The sequence below is a fragment of the Anomaloglossus baeobatrachus genome, chromosome 12 (assembly GCF_048569485.1).
Source record: "Anomaloglossus baeobatrachus isolate aAnoBae1 chromosome 12, aAnoBae1.hap1, whole genome shotgun sequence".
Lineage (NCBI taxonomy): Eukaryota > Metazoa > Chordata > Amphibia > Anura > Aromobatidae > Anomaloglossus > Anomaloglossus baeobatrachus.
Genome location: NC_134364.1, coordinates 44,759,894 through 44,775,504, shown reverse-complemented (window position 1 = coordinate 44,775,504; position 15,611 = coordinate 44,759,894). Strand labels below are relative to the sequence as shown.

Sequence of the window (15,611 nt, the reverse complement as noted above, 5' to 3'; positions counted from 1 at the left end):
AGAAGCAAATCTCTCACACACTTGCAACCAATGGTGGGGCGCGATTGCTGGATGCTAAAATTGCCGAACTGCCCCAGTATCTAGTAGCCTAGATAAAGAGATATTTTGAAAAAGTATTTATAAAGATCCTTTATGATATGCTAATGAGTCCAGGGACTAGTCGCAAGGGTGTTACTTCCCCCGGCTAGTCCGCCCTCTTAGGATGTTAGCACGCCCGTAGGGAGTTATAACATGCTATTCAATGCCCATTGCCTGGCATTATTGGCAGTGATGCGCGTACCTGTGTCTGTTGTCACCGCCTCATACGCCGGGTTTAAGGTCAATGCGCATGATCAGAAGTCCCAACACTTCTGGTAATGTGCCCTAGACCTCTCTGAAGCCTGGACATGTACACCCGGATTCATAGTGGACATGACAGGAAGTGCGGGACTTCTGATCATGCGCACTGACCCTAAACCCAGTGTTCTGAAGCGGAGACAACGGACACCGGTACGTCCGTCACCGCTGATGACCTGAGGCAATGGGCTTTGAATAGAATGTAGGCACGTCCCTGTGGGCGTGCGAACATGCTAAGAGGGCAGGACTAGCCTGAGGATATAACGCCCTTGCGACTAGTCCCCTCGCTCATTAGCATATCATAAAGGATCTTTAGAAATACTTTTTCTAAAGATCCCTTTATCTATGCTAGTGTATACAGGGACGGTTAGGCAGGGATTAGCAATGTACACCCAGAACTGCTCATGGCTCTGGGTGCATATTACACCTGACAGATTCCCTTTAACTCCATTATCTTTTCATCTTCAGTTTCCAAAATTGACAATAAAGGGCTTGTCCATTCTGAGTAGTTGATTTTTATTATGCCAGCGTCTGCTGGTTGCCTTTTATACCTCGGCCAGTGGTCACTTTCCCTGAAGAATCACACGTCTTTCATTGATACCTGTTGGATGTGGACGTCCATGTAATATTGGAATATCACAGGTCTTCAAGATATATATTTTTTTTTTTCCGAAACTTTCTGCTTGTGACAAGGGGTTGTGTTCCCAAGAACTTCTTCTTATACGATCCCATCCTATAGGGATTGTTATTGTGTTTTTTCCCAGGCTCCCCAGTGACAAATCTGCCTAATTGTGCAGAAATATGGGCAGGCAAAACCTGTGTGGGAGCTGTAATGGCCGTCATTAGTCAGCCAAGGGCTAGGCTAATAAATGCCTGAATGAAGTTTTTAACAACTTGGCAGGAGAGGGGCGACTCGCAGACGTGTCATTATATGTTGAAATCTTCTTTTAAGTAGTTTTGTGTTTGAAGCTATAGTTGCAAAAATACAAAAAAAAAAAAAATGGACTCCGGCCTCCACCCTGGTGTTTGATGAAAGAGTACGGCTTTTATATTCTTTTGTTTTCTTAATGGTTTACTGAGGTTTCCATGGTGTGTTGCCACAGCACATGAAAGAAGTATGACAATCCGGCAGACACACCACGCTCGTGTTTCCAGTCATGTTGTCAATGCTAGGAATGGCCGCCTGACGGATTATATTACACACCGCGCTCTCGTCACACGAAAAGCAGCGTTACAAGGAGGAAAAGCAAGGAGGACGGTGCAATGCTTCAGTCACAAGCAGATGTTCTTCTACACGTCATGTAGGGGAAAATAGCTTTGTTTTTCTGGCCTATCGTGCCACTGATGAGGGTCACAACCTGTGTAGTGCATTACGGAGAATACCTGCCCTAGTGTCTCTTAAGGCTATGTGTCCACGAGAGAATGTTGCTGCGGATTTTTGTGCCTCAAAATCCGCAGCTTTCCCCCAGAATCCGCACCTTAGCATAGCTGCGGATTTGACGCGGATTTGACGCGGATTTGACGCGGATTTCGTTGCGGATTTTGTCCATTGTACTCTAATGTGTTTCTGAATAAAGCTTTGACTGTTTTGAAGGCAAAAAAAAGTCTCTTTGTGTCATTTCCTGTCCCAACCCTCCTTTCTTCTCCATTATCCATTTTGTTAGCAGTCTCACAGTGTGCTTATACAGAAAAGCTGCGGCCAACACCACTGGGCTCTTATTCTAACAGGCTGTATATAATAACCCAGTGGTGGTGGCCGCAGCTTATAGCCAAAAAATGTGGTCCCATGTTCCCTTTCACTGTTATTTAAAAAAAAAAAAAAATGTGCTCCGCTGTATTTTCACTGTCCAGCCCGATGCAAGCAAGCAACTGGGGGCTGTGCTTCTCAGCGGGATAAGGCTGAAGCATTCTCTGCCCCTCCCGCTGAGAAAAACAGTCCTCAGCTGCCCCTGAAAATGGCGGCTTCATTGTGAAGCGCCATTCTCAGGTGCTGTACCGAGGCTCATCCAGCTGCCCTGATGCATTTGGCTGGCTGGGTAATTACGGGGTTAATGCCAGTTTTCTGCAAACTGGCACTAAGCCCGAGGTTCATAATGTCATGCCTGTGTAGACACGGCCATTATGAACCTCCGTTTGGTAATAAAGAAAAGAAAACACTTTTTGAAAAATTTTATTTGAAATAAAAACACACAAACATCCCTGATTCCCATCTTTATTACTCCCAAGCCTCAGAGGTTAATCCAGGACAATATCACAGGAAAGCTCTCTGCCGGCTGCTGGGAGCGGCAGAACTCACTGGCCGGGTCAGCTCAGTTCATAGCTGAGCTCGGGTCAGCTGACTTCAGAGCATCAGCTGACCCGGGCACAGAAGTCAGCCGGTCAGCTGACTTAATTCGCGAGCGCAGGCGGGTCAGCTGAGTGCACATCGACAGCTGAATAGTCGGCCGATGTGCACTCATCTGACCCAGGCACGGACGTCAGCCGGTCCCAGCAGACGGAAGAGAGCTTTGCAGCATCTCGTACACTGACGGCTGCTGGGACCGGCTGACGTCCGTGCCCGGGTCACATGACTGCACATCGTCAGCTGACTTAATTCGCGAGCGCGGGCGGGTCAGCTGACTGCACACCGACCAGCTGATGTGCCGGGCTCCGATGTGCACTCATGTGACCCGGGCACGGACGTCAGCCGGTCCCAGCAGACAGAAGAGAGCTGTGCAGCATCTCGTACACTGACAGCTGCTGTGACCGGCTGACGCCAGTGCCCGGGTCAGCCGGGTGCACATCGGAGCTGTCATGGATTATCGTCGGGGGATTCAGGGAGTAATAAAGATGGGAATCAGGGATGTTTGTGTGTTTTTTTTTTTTTAAATTCTTTATTTTTAAGTGAAAACCTTCAACATAACATAATACAGTTCTTATGACCAATCAGGCCAATTTGCACTACAATACATATATCATTAACAAGATGCCAAACGGGAAATATATATTTGTATCTTGCTGAATCACGTTCCTTCATATATCTCCTCCCGGGTTCCTGATAAGTCTAGGTTCCACCACATTTTTGCTTTAATACAGATTCACATTAAAACAGATAGTTTGTGTGTTTTTATTTCAAATAAAATTTTTCAAAAAGTGTTTTCTTTTCTTTATTACCAAACGGAGGTTCATAATGGCCGTGTCTACACAGGCATGACATTATGAACCTCGGGCTTAGTGCCATTTTGCAGAAAACTGGCATTAACCCCGTAATTACCCAGCCAGCCAAATGCATCAGGGCGGCTGGATGAGCCTCGGTACAGCACCTGAGAATGGCGCTTCACAATGAAGCCGCCATTTTCAGGGGCAGCTGAGGACTGTTTTTCTCAGCGGGAGGGGCAGAGAATGCTTCAGCCTTATCCCGCTGAGAAGCACAGCCCTCAGTTGCTTGCTTGCATCGGGCTGGACAGTGAAAATACAGCGGAGCACATTTTTTTTTTTTTTTTTAAAAAGAATTGTGAAAAAAGAGCTGGGATCCTGTTTTGCCAGCTAAAAGCAAGCAGCCTGTAACTAGCTGCTTTTAGCTGGCAATCCAGAGTCCGGACACAACACGACTACACTGCCACTACTCTACACTACAAAATGGTGAAACTTCCTCTTCCTGAACTATCCTACATCACTTCCTGCGGATTTGTTTGCGAGATCCGCACCAAATCCGCAGGAAAAAGAGCCTGTGGGAACAGACCTGCGGATTTCTTGCGGATTTTACACCTTGCATTGACTTGCATGGGAAAAATCCGCACCAAAATCCGCAACAATAATTGACATGCTGCAGATTTTTCCGCATCAAAATCCGCGGCAAATCCGCCGCGGAAAAATCCGCAGCATGGGCACAGCATTTCCAAAATGCCATTGAAATGGCTTGGAAGTGCTGCTGCTGCAGATTTTCGGTAAATCCGCGGTAAATCCGCGGCAAAATCCGCGGTAAATCCGCAGCGTGGGCACATAGCCTAAGTCTGTGCTGCATACTATCATTATATACATATGTTTTCTTAGGAACTTGTCTGCGGTGCTGAAAACATTGCATCAGCAGATATTCACCAGAATGCACGTACGATCAGCAGGTATCATGCACACATGCTATTCTGTGATCAGCAGGTATCGTGCACACGTCCTATTCTGTGATCGGCAGGTATCGTGCATACGTCCTATTCTGTGATCGGCAGGTATCGTGCACGTGTCCTATTCTGTGATCGGCAGGTATCGTGCACACGTCCTATTCTGTGATCGGCAGGTATCGTGCACACGTCCTAATCTGTGATCAGCAGGTATCGTGCACACGTCCTAATCTGTGATCAGCAGGTATCGTGCACACATCCTATTCTGTGATCGGCAGGTATCGTGCACACGTCCTAATCTGTGATCGGCAGGTATCGTGCACACGTCCTAATCTGTGATCAGCAGGTATCGTGCACACGTCCTAATCTGTGATCAGCAGGTATCGTGCACACATCCTATTCTGTGATCGGCAGGTATCGTGCACACGTCCTAATCTGTGATCGGCAGGTATCGTGCACACGTCCTATTCTGTGATCGGCAGGTATCGTGCACACGTCCTAATCTGTGATCAGCAGGTATCGTGCACACATCCTATTCTGTGATCGGCAGGTATCGTGCACACGTCCTAATCTGTGAGCGGCAGGTATCGTGCAGGTGTCATAAAGGATCCTGTATTGTGGCTACCTACAGAAGGTGACACTTCTTCCTCCTGGAGGAGAGCTGATTTGCATACACTTTTTTCCAAAGAAGCATTATCCGGCCTAATAGTCTCCCTGCTCCAACTGGCGGTCTTCACAAGGAGATACAGACTTGCATAGAGTGTTGAGAGTAAAGGTTTGACAGCCCCATTGAAATTGTGATAAATATTGATTTATTCATCTGTGTATTGTAAAGTTGAGAACATTAAAGGGAATCTGTCACCAGGTTTTTGCTCCTTCATCTGAGAGCAGCATAGTGTAGAGACAGAGACCCTGATTCCAGCGATGTGTCACTTACTGAGCTGTTTGCTCTCATTTTGATAAAATCACTGTTTTCTCTGCTGCAGATCTAGCAGTTATACACAGCTCATGAATATGCTGGACTACCTGGCAGCACGCCAAGTAGTCCTGTAATGATAATCTAATGTTGATTAAACAGTGAGTTTATCAAAACTACACTAAACAGCCCAGTAAGTGACACATCGCTGCAATCAGGATCTCTGTCTCTACATTATGGTGCTCTCAGATTACGTGGTAAAAACCTGGTGACAGATTCCGTTTAAAGCATAGAGCTTTATATAAGATACTGCAACATTGTTATAGATTTATAGATTTTTTTTTTTTAAATTTCAGGTCTTGCTTCTCCAGGATCGCATTTCCTTTGCCGTTTTCAGGACCGACTAATATGGCTGCTGATTCTTGAAAAAGGCTACAGTTATTGCTGCGTTAACATAAAGGTGATTTTATTTTTTTTCACATTTATATTTATATAGGGTATGTGCACCTTAGGCTGGGGCCACACGGGGATTACTGCATGTCCTCGCATGACACTTGGCTCACGCTCGCAGCACAGCGGGCGCCGAGTGTCATGCGACTGTGATCCAATTGTGCGATCAGACAAGAGTTGCGGAGGGGAGGCCGGCGCTGCAGAGGGGAGGGAGGGATTTATCTCCCTCTCTCCTCCATTGGCGGCTGTTGCAATTCTCACACTGCACTCGCGGTACACCGGTATAATGCAAGTGCAGTGCGATTTTTTTTTTTTTTTTTTTTTTTTTTTTTTTTTTTTTTTTTTTTTCTTTTTCTCTCACCCCATAGAGTTGAATGGGTGCGAGTGAAACAAGCTCGCATTGCACCCGCAGCATGCCGCAACTGTTTTCTTGGTCCGATTAGGGGTGAGAAAATAATCCCTCATGGGAGCGGCCCCATAGATTAATATTTGGTCCGAGTGGAATGCGTTGTTTTGTTTTTTTTTTAATCGCATTCCACTCGCTCCGATTTTCTCGCCGTGTGTCCTAGGCCTAAAAGTGGAATTGCATAGGTTTTGTCTATGAATGTCCGATGGGTGCTGGTCTCGCCTTTACGGCCGCCTATCTGTCAGGAGACTGGGTCATCGGATTCCTTTTTTGTTTGTGATATATCCCATTTTTGATACCCTATATATTGTCAGTTATCATTGAGCATCTTTTAAGCTTGAATCACAGCTTTCTTCGTTTCTGACTTTTGCAGGGTTGCTTTCCTGTTGAAATCAATAGGACTATGGTGCTTATTTACCAGTCTGTGAACAGTCCACACAACTCCAATATGGCTTTGCAGATATGTTGTGTAGCCTTCACTATGATTACACTCTGTGAGAAATCAATGGCAGCCAAAAAATTGTGCGTTAGATAAAGGATAATACATTTTGGACCGCTTGCTTTGATCTACAAACTTTAGGTATCACCATAATTCAGTTAGTGAGCTCTGCAGCCCATCTTCTAAGCTTATTTCAAAGTACATCGATGGTCGTGAATTGACTTAGAAGATGTTCATGAGATGAGAGATAAGTGTTACAGACCCTGCAGTGGCAACAAGGGCATTGTTGTTAGGCTATAGAAGCCAAATGGTTCAAAATTGTTAAACCATATTGTACAAATGCTTTACAGCCAAATTCCAGGACCTATCCCCAACTAAAAAGTTACCACTTATTACACTTATTTTATTTCCACTACTAACTTGAGTAATGTTTTAACATTTTTTTTATTTTACTTATTTATTTTTTTTTTTTAATTCCGACTTACGGTTCAAAAGGGATTTGGGTTTTATTTGAAGGGATTTTATTTGGTGCTAATTTTTATGGCCTTTACTAAAGGGGTGTGTCTGAAAGGATAATTATGCAAAGCATAAAGATACACCCCTGAGGATCCTGTGAGCCACGCCCCTGAGGTTCCTGTGAGCCACACCCCCTTTTACAGACTATAAACGTTAGCACTAAATAAAAAGGTTGGTATGCCTGGAACCAAGCAACTGATTTAAAAAAAACCAATCACTCAGAAATAAACTGAATACTCAGGGCAGCACAGGAAATAATTAAAAAAAAAAAAAGCAAAAAGTGCCCATTTTTTGACCTGGTGAAGGAAGGGTCCTTATTACGTAAAAAAATAAAAAATAAAATGTCCCTAAAGATGTCCATATCTTTTAATGTCTAAGAGAACTAAAAGTTCTCACCCGGCTAAGAGGGCTCCCGGGGTCACTGAGAATGAGCCAAGCTTAGCATGTGACTGTGATTAGCATTGCAAGCTGAAATTCACTCTTGTGCAATACTGCATTTCAGTCCAAAAACATCAGTCTTATTTACAGAGTGAAACTCCATCTGGGTTACATTGCAGCTGCCGAGTTTGATTAAATGTCTTGAAATAATTAAATGTGCACCCAGTCAGCATTCACATCTTCGAGAATCTCCATAGACTTATATCACCCAACCTGTGTGTGATGGTAATGTTTGGCACTAGGTCACTGAAACGAATGAAGAATAAAACAAGCAGCTATTTGCGATTGTAAAGGTCCGAATGTTGTTGCTACTTAAGATAAGTTAGAAGTGTCTCACATCTGGGACCTGCATTTTTATTGAGAATCGATCGATGAAGATAGGATCATGCATGCACTAAATAATTTTGGACCTTGCCACAGAAGTCAATTGAGAGGAATGCGAATGTTCAGCCATCTCTTGTTCTACCAGCATGAGAGGATGGGTGCCAGTACCAGAGGTGAAACATGCGTTATTCAGATATCTATGGCTTATACTGTGAATATGTCATAAATGTCTGATATTGGGAAAACCACATCAGGAGTTGTAACTAGTGATGAGCGGGCTCTACCATGCTCTGGTGCTCAGTACTCGTAACTAGTGATGAGCGGGCACTACCATGCTCTGGTGCTCAGTACTCGTAACTAGTGATGCTTGAGCACTACCATGCTCAGGTGCTCAGTACTCGTAACTATTGATGAGCGACACTGCCATGTTTGGGTGCTCGGTACTTGTAATTAGTGATAAGCGAGCACTACCATGCTCAGGTGCTCTGTACGTTAAACTATTGAGGAGCGGGCACTACCATGCTTGGGTGCTTGGTACTCGTAACGAACAGGTCATAACGCTTGGACAGGCTTGAGTTGTGTACCGAGTATAATGGAAGTCAATGGGGAACTCGAGCATTTTGCTAGAAAATCTTCTAGACATATGCTCCGAGTTGAGTTCCGAATTGACTCCCATTATACTCTGTTGATGCTCTGACTAGCTCGAGTCAGAGCATCTGACTGCTCGTTACGAGCACCTGAGCATGGTAGTGCCCGCTCATCATTAGTTACTAGTACTGAGCACCCGAGCATGGTAGTGCCCGCTCATCACCATTTATGAGTACCTAGCACCTGAGCATGGTAGTGCTCGCTCATTACTAGCAACCACTGAGATTGGGCAAGCAGACCAAGTGGAGATAATAGTCGTAAACAAAGATGAAATAGCGTGATGACCATTTAGATGTTCCCAAAGTAGCTATGATTATTAATTATTATTAATATTAATAATTATAGCGCCATTTATTCCATGGTGCTTTACATGTGAAAGGGGTATACGTAATAGGGACAGGTACAATAATCATAAATAATACAAGGCACAGACAGGTACAGGAGGATAGAGGTCCCTGCCCGCGAGGGCTCACCGTCTACAAGGGATGGGTGAGGATACGGTAGGTTAGGGTAGAGCTGGTTGTGCGGCGGAGGGTTACGGCAGGTTGTAGGCTTGTCTGAAGAGGTGGGTCTTCAGGTTCCTTTTGAAGCTTGTCAAAGGTAGGCGATTGTAGCAGGTATTATCTGTGACAGAGGTGGACATAGCATTGGTACAACCCGTTACAGGGGCGTAAGAGGTAAGGAGGCCATCTCTAAAATGACAACTTTTGTTACAATGTCCGCCCCCTGAGCTGTGATATTACAGTCCTTAGAAATGTTTTGTGTTGTGTTTTTTTTTTCTTGTTGTTTTTTTGTTTTAATCTTTTTTTAATTTTTATAAAACCCCTTTTAATTTTAGCAATAATTAACATTTAGGTTCCTTTGTTTCTGCCACAGGGTTTGGAGCTGCAGGAGACCTCCTGCCATACAGCGGAGGCTCGGAGAGTGGATGAAGTATTTGAAATGGCGTTTGAACAAGCAGAAAATTCAGGTCGACTGGCCCTGAACAACCATTTTGGAAACGTCTTAACCCCGTGCACCGTCATTCCAGTCCGAGTATATTCGGACGCTAGGAACGTCCTGTCCGGTATAATTGACTCACATGAAAACTTGAAACAATTCAAAGAGGATTTCATTAAAGTTCTTCTATGGGTGCTTCTACAAACCTGCTACAAAAAGTCCCAGGCGCAAGAAAACACTGAAACGGAACAAAGTGAGATGGATGGGACAGCCCAACCCGAAAAACAGCAAGGATCTATGGATGTCCGTCCTGCAGAATCATCCAAGGACATAGAAAGTTACAACGACGATATCGCAGACGAGTGGTCCGATGACGACATATTTGAAATTCTTCCACATCCAAAGAAAACTGGAGTCAAACCAAGTGTGGCTGCGTCTGCAGATGGGTTCTCCATCCCCGGCAGTGTGCAGACCGTACATGTCGACTCCTACGTAGAGCAAGATGTAGCAGTGGATAAACTTTACTCCGTGGTGGGCTTTGGTTTTCCCGCCACAGACAAAGGAAACGCAACTCGCGTCGAACATTTCAGAATGGTGGAATTTAATTCCTCTTACTCAAAGTTTCTCAACTTACCTCAGGACTGGATTTTAGGTTCCTTAACTGGATTAAAAATGGGGGAGATGAAGCAGATGTTCCCTTCAGACTGGTATGAATTCATTTTGACTCAGTTAGATTTCCACCACGTCAGTGGGAAACCTTCCGTTTTACTGGAAGATGGAATAAGAGACCGATCACTTAGAGATCAATATATTAAAGGACTGACCTCTATTTATTTTGCTTTCTTCGGGATGGAGAACTCTTCCCCCAGTTCTGCTGGGCTTTTCAGGGCGTATTTAGGTGGCATACCCTGGTCCGTTTCACTAGACTGGCTAACTGGAAATCCAGAACTGTTTCACCTTGCACTTAAGGCATTTAGGTAAGATTTATATGGTGATTTTACTAAAATTCATGGCAAGCCAGGCTGTCACAAAATGTGCCAAATTTCTTTATCGTTCCTATGGGAGACCCAGACATTGGGTGTATAGCTTCTGCCTCCGGAGGACACACAAAGTACTACACTAAAAAGTGTAGCTCCTCCCTCTGAGCATATACACCCCCTGGATAACCAGATCTAGCCAGTTCATTGCTTTGTGTTCAGGAGGCATACATCCACACATGCATTCTCATCTGATTTTTCATTTTTGGAAAGTTTTTGAAGAAAAGCAGGTCCAAGCCTGGACTCTCGGCATGTCCCTTCTCACCCCACTGTGTCGGTGGTGTTGTTAAGGTTGATTCCAAGGCTGGAGCCTTACATGCCGCGCTCCTTCACCATCCCTCGGGCTCTGGCTTGAAGTGGGAGCCAGCACGGTTCTCCTTGCTTTGCAGGAGGCCGGTCTCCATCCGCAGCCCTTCAGGATCCTGCTGGACGGAGCACTCATCCCCAGGGACTTGGAACCCTGCGTCTCAGCAAGCTAAGTATCTGAGACGTTTATATTCGGGGGGTCCCTTGTACTTTATTGTTGGGGAGAGTGTGCTGTGTAACTGTTCTGACATTTCCGGGCGGTTCTCTGGTTGTCGCCTGAGAACCGCGCCGATGGGGCCTGCGCGCCGGCCGCATCGCTTAAATTTAGGCCCTGGCTTCGCCGGAGGCCTACTTTCGATTTCACTGCCCTTGCATGTCAATCATGCAGAGGGACAGTGCGGCTCCGCCCAGCGGCCGTTCGGCACAGGAGAGGGACACTCCTCTCTGAGTACATGTCCCCTCCCCTGTAAATCTCCTTGGCCCTCCAGATCCTGCTCTCAGAGCAGGTCCCGCCCCCTCTCCTCGCTCCGGCGCCATTTTATCAGCGTTTCTCTCTGCGATTGGCGCTGGCTGCAGCATCCCTGCTAAGCTGCTTGGGGGTCCGGGCTGTGGGATCTGGAGGGCACACAAACGGTCTGGTAAGCCACAACCTCCGGTTGTGGACCTGCTTATATACTCTCTGGGGGTCATTCTGGCTCAGAGCCCCCACTTCAGCAGCATGTCTCACACGAGGAGCAAGGCTGCAAGGCTGTACTCAATATGCACTGCATGTAAGCTCGTGCTGCCTGAACCGAGCACATATCCACATTGTGATGCCTGCTCTAACCTGACAATGCCTTAGCCTGGAATCGCACCCACAGTGGTCCCTCCGGCTGCTCCGGCTCCGGTGGCTGAACCCCCGGCTTGGGTAGAATCCTTCTCTAGGTCAATCTCCCAGTCTTTTGCCGACTCCCTGGGACAGCTGTCCCGGACTTTGCTGAACATGCATCAGCCCCCTTCTCAGGGCGCCTCTGCTGCTGGGGCTCGCTCTGCAGAGCTCACAGAGGATTCTTCATCTGCTCCCAGACCCCGTCCTCCTAAAAGGAGACGCAGGGCTCCCTCTCCTTCCTCGTCCCGCGGCTCTGATTCAAGAGCTGACTCGCAGGACGAGGAGGATGCCGTTACTGGGGGCTCGGAGGCTACCTCCATGTGCCCCATTGATCTGTCCGAAAGTGACTCAGATGTTAGTGATTTGATTGCGTCCATTAATTCTGTACTGGACCTCAATCCGCCAGTATCAGAGGAGCAACCCTCTCTGGCAGAAAAGCAGCAGTTTACCTTGCCTAAGAGGACAAGGAGTGTGTTCTTTAACCACTCCAGTTTTCAGGCCACTGTGACCAAGCCTAGGGCCTGTCCTGACAAACGCTTCCCAAAGCGTGGTTCTGATGACCGTTTTCCCTTTCCACCTGAGGTGGTCAAGGAGTGGGCTCATTCACCAAAGGTAGACCCTCCGGTGTCTAGACTCTCAGCCCGGACCGTAGTATCAGTGGCTGATGGCACCTCTCTTAAGGATTCCACTGACCGCCAGGTTGACCTTCTGGCCAAATCTGTATATGAGGCGGCAGGGGCCTCGTTCTCCCCATCTTTTGCAGCAGTGTGGGCTCTCAAAGCCATCTCTGCTTCTCTAGAGGAGATGCATTCCCTCACCAGGGAATCTATGCCCGAAATGGTTGCCTTAACTTCCCAAGCTTCAGCTTTTTCATCCTATGCCATGTCTGCCATGCTGGAGGCTTCTTACCGCACTGCGGTGGCTTCGGCTAATTCCCTCACTATCCACAGGATCTTGTGGCTTCGAGAGTGGAAGGCAGATGCTTCTTCAAAGTACCTTGCTGGGCTCCCTTTTGCTGGATCCAGGCTATTCGGTGAACAACTGGATGAAATTATTAAGGAAGCTACTGGCGGGAAGAGTACTTTCATGCCACAAACTAAAACCAGGAAACCTGCCCAGGGTAGGAACCAGTCGAGGTTTCGTTCCTTTCGTTCCTCCAACTGGTCATCCTCTAAGCCCTCGGCCTCGTCCACTAACTCAGCCAAGGACCAAAAACCCAACTGGCGCACAAAGGCGCGTCCACAGAAGACCGCAGGAGCTGCTGCCACTAAGGCAGCCTCCTCTTGACTATCTGGCCGTGCCAGCAACGTCCTTAGTCGGTGGCAGACTCTCCCACTTTGGCGACGTGTGGTTTCAACACGTCTCCGATCAGTGGGTGCGGGATATCATCTCCCACGGCTACAGGATAGAATTCTCTTCCAGCCCGCCAAACAGATTTTTTCTGTCAACTTCCCCCTGCTCCAAGGCCGCCGCCTTCTCTCAGGCCGTGGCATCCTTGCAGGCCAACGGAGTAATTGTACCGGTTCCTGCCCGGGAACGGTTCAGAGGTTTCTACTCAAATCTCTTCCTAGTCCCCAAAAAGGACGGTTCCTTCCGGCCCATCCTGGATCTCAAGCTTCTCAACAAGCATGTTCAGGTGCGGCATTTTCGCATGGAGTCTCTGCGATCAGACATTGCCTCAATGACCCAAGGAGATTTCCTGACATGCATCGACATCAGAGATGCCTATCTGCATGTGCCAATTGCAGTTTCAAACCAGCGTTGGCTACGTTTTGCAATCTGAGAGGAACATTTCCAATTCGTGGCTCTCCCCTTCGGGTTAGCCACGGCCCCTCGAGTATTCACCAAGGTCATGGCAGCAGTGGTTGCGGTTCTGCACCTCCAGGGGTTGGCAGTGATTCCTTACCTGGACGACCTTCTAGTCAAGGCTTCATCCAGCGCAGACTGTCAGCGGAGTGTCTCGCTCACTCTCGCCACTCTAGTCCAATTCGGGTGGCTTGTCAATCTGCCCAAATCCACTCTGACTCCGACCCAGAGGCTCACGTACCTAGGGATGCAATTCGAGACTCTGCCGGCACTTGTGAAGCTGCCCTTAGTCAAACAGCAGTCCCTCCATCTGGCGGTGCGCTCTCTGCTGAGGCCCCGCCGTCATTCCATCAGGCACCTAATGCAGGTGCTGGGTCAGATGGTGGCGTCAATGGAGGCTGTTCCCTTTGCCCAGTTCCATCTGCGTCCTCTGCAGCTGGACATTCTCCGCTGTTGGGACAAGCGGACTTCCTCCTTGCACAGGCTAGTGGCTCTGCCGCCACAGACCAGGGGCTCCCTTCAGTGGTGGCTTCGGCCCCTCTCTCTGTCTCAGGGATGCTCCTTCCTGGCCCTGTCCTGGGTGATCCTCACCACGGATGCCAGTCTATCCGGCTGGGGAGCAGTATGTCTCTACCACCGAGCACAGGGCACTTGGACTCCGTCCGAATCAGCCCTCTCGATCAATGTGCTGGAAACCAGAGCTGTGCTTCTAGCTCTCCTAGCCTTTCACCACCTTTTGGCGGGCAAGCACATCCGAGTCCAGTCAGACAACGCGACAGCGGTTGCCTACATCAATCACCAAGGCGGGACACGCAGCCGCCTGGCAATGTTGGAGGTTCAACGCATCCTTCAATGGACGGAGGACTCCAAGTCCACCATATCCGCAGTCCACATCCCAGGCGTGGAAAACTGGGAAGCAGATTATCTCAGCCGTCAAACCGTGGACAGTGGCGAGTGGTCCCTGCATCCGGCAGTGTTTCGGTCAATCTGCCGCAAGTGGGGCACTCCGGAAGTGGATCTAATGGCATCCCGGCACAACAACAAGGTTCTGGTTTACGTGGCTCGCTCCCACGATCCTCAGGCCTTTGCAGCGGATGCTCTGGTTCAAGATTGGTCCCAGTTTCGTCTGTCCTACGTGTTTCCCCCTCTAGCTCTCTTGCCCAGAGTTCTGCGCAAGATCAGAATGGAGGGCCGTCGGGTCATCCTCATTGCTCCGGACTGGCCAAGGCGAGTTTGGTACCCAGACCTGCTCCATCTGTCCGTAGAGGTGCCGTGGCATCTTCCGGACCGTCCAGACCTTCTCTCACAAGGTCCGTTTTTCCGCCAGAATTCTGCGGCTCTCAAATTGACGGCGTGGCTCTTGAGTCCTGGATCTTGACGGCTTCTGGTATTCCTCCTGAAGTCCTCTCCACTATGACTCGGGCTCGGAAGTCTTCCTCTGCCAAAATCTATCACAGGACCTGGAGAATTTTCCTGTCCTGGTGTCGCTCTTCCGGCCATGCTCCTTGGCCTTTTTCCTTGCCGACCCTTCTGTCCTTTCTACAGTCCGGTCTGCAGCTAGGACTATCCCTCAATTCCCTCAAGGGACAAGTCTCGGCTCTGTCAGTGTAGTTCCAGCGGCGTATCGCCCGGCTGGCTCAGGTGCGCACCTTCATGCAGGGCGCGTCTCACATCATTCCGCCTTACCGGCGGCCCTTGGATCCCTGGGACCTCAATCTGGTCCTCACGGCCTTGCAGAAACCCCCCTTTGAGCCTCTTAGGGAGGTTTCTTTGTCTCGTCTTTCACAGAAAGTGGTCTTTCTAGTGGCCATAACTTCCCTCAGGAGAGTCTCTGATTTGGCTGCGCTCTCTTCGGAGTCACCTTTTTTGGTTTTTCATCAAGACAAGGTGGTTCTCCGTCCGACTCCGGACTTTCTCCCTAAGGTGGTTTCTCCTTTCCACCTTAACCAGGACATTTCCCTGCCTTCCTTTTGTCCGGCTCCTGTTCATCGCTTTGAAAAAGCGTTGCATACTCTGGATCTGGTGCGGGCGCTCCGGATCTATGTGTCTCGCACCGCTGTTCTTAGGCGGTGCACCTCTCTTTTTGTG

The 15,611-nt window shown here is 48.2% G+C and overlaps 1 protein-coding gene across 3 annotated transcripts in view; it reads left to right on the top strand.

The window, feature by feature from the left end:
* Positions 1–15,611, top strand: part of PCNX4 (pecanex 4) — a 58,972-nt gene that overhangs the window by 33,361 nt on the left and 10,000 nt on the right. For all 3 annotated transcript variants that reach the window (XM_075329643.1, XM_075329644.1, XM_075329645.1), the window contains exons 9-10: positions 5,703–5,806; positions 9,444–10,483. In XM_075329643.1, the coding sequence (XP_075185758.1) occupies positions 5,703–5,806; positions 9,444–10,483 (1,144 nt within the window). The remainder of the gene's footprint in view (positions 1–5,702; positions 5,807–9,443; positions 10,484–15,611) is intronic.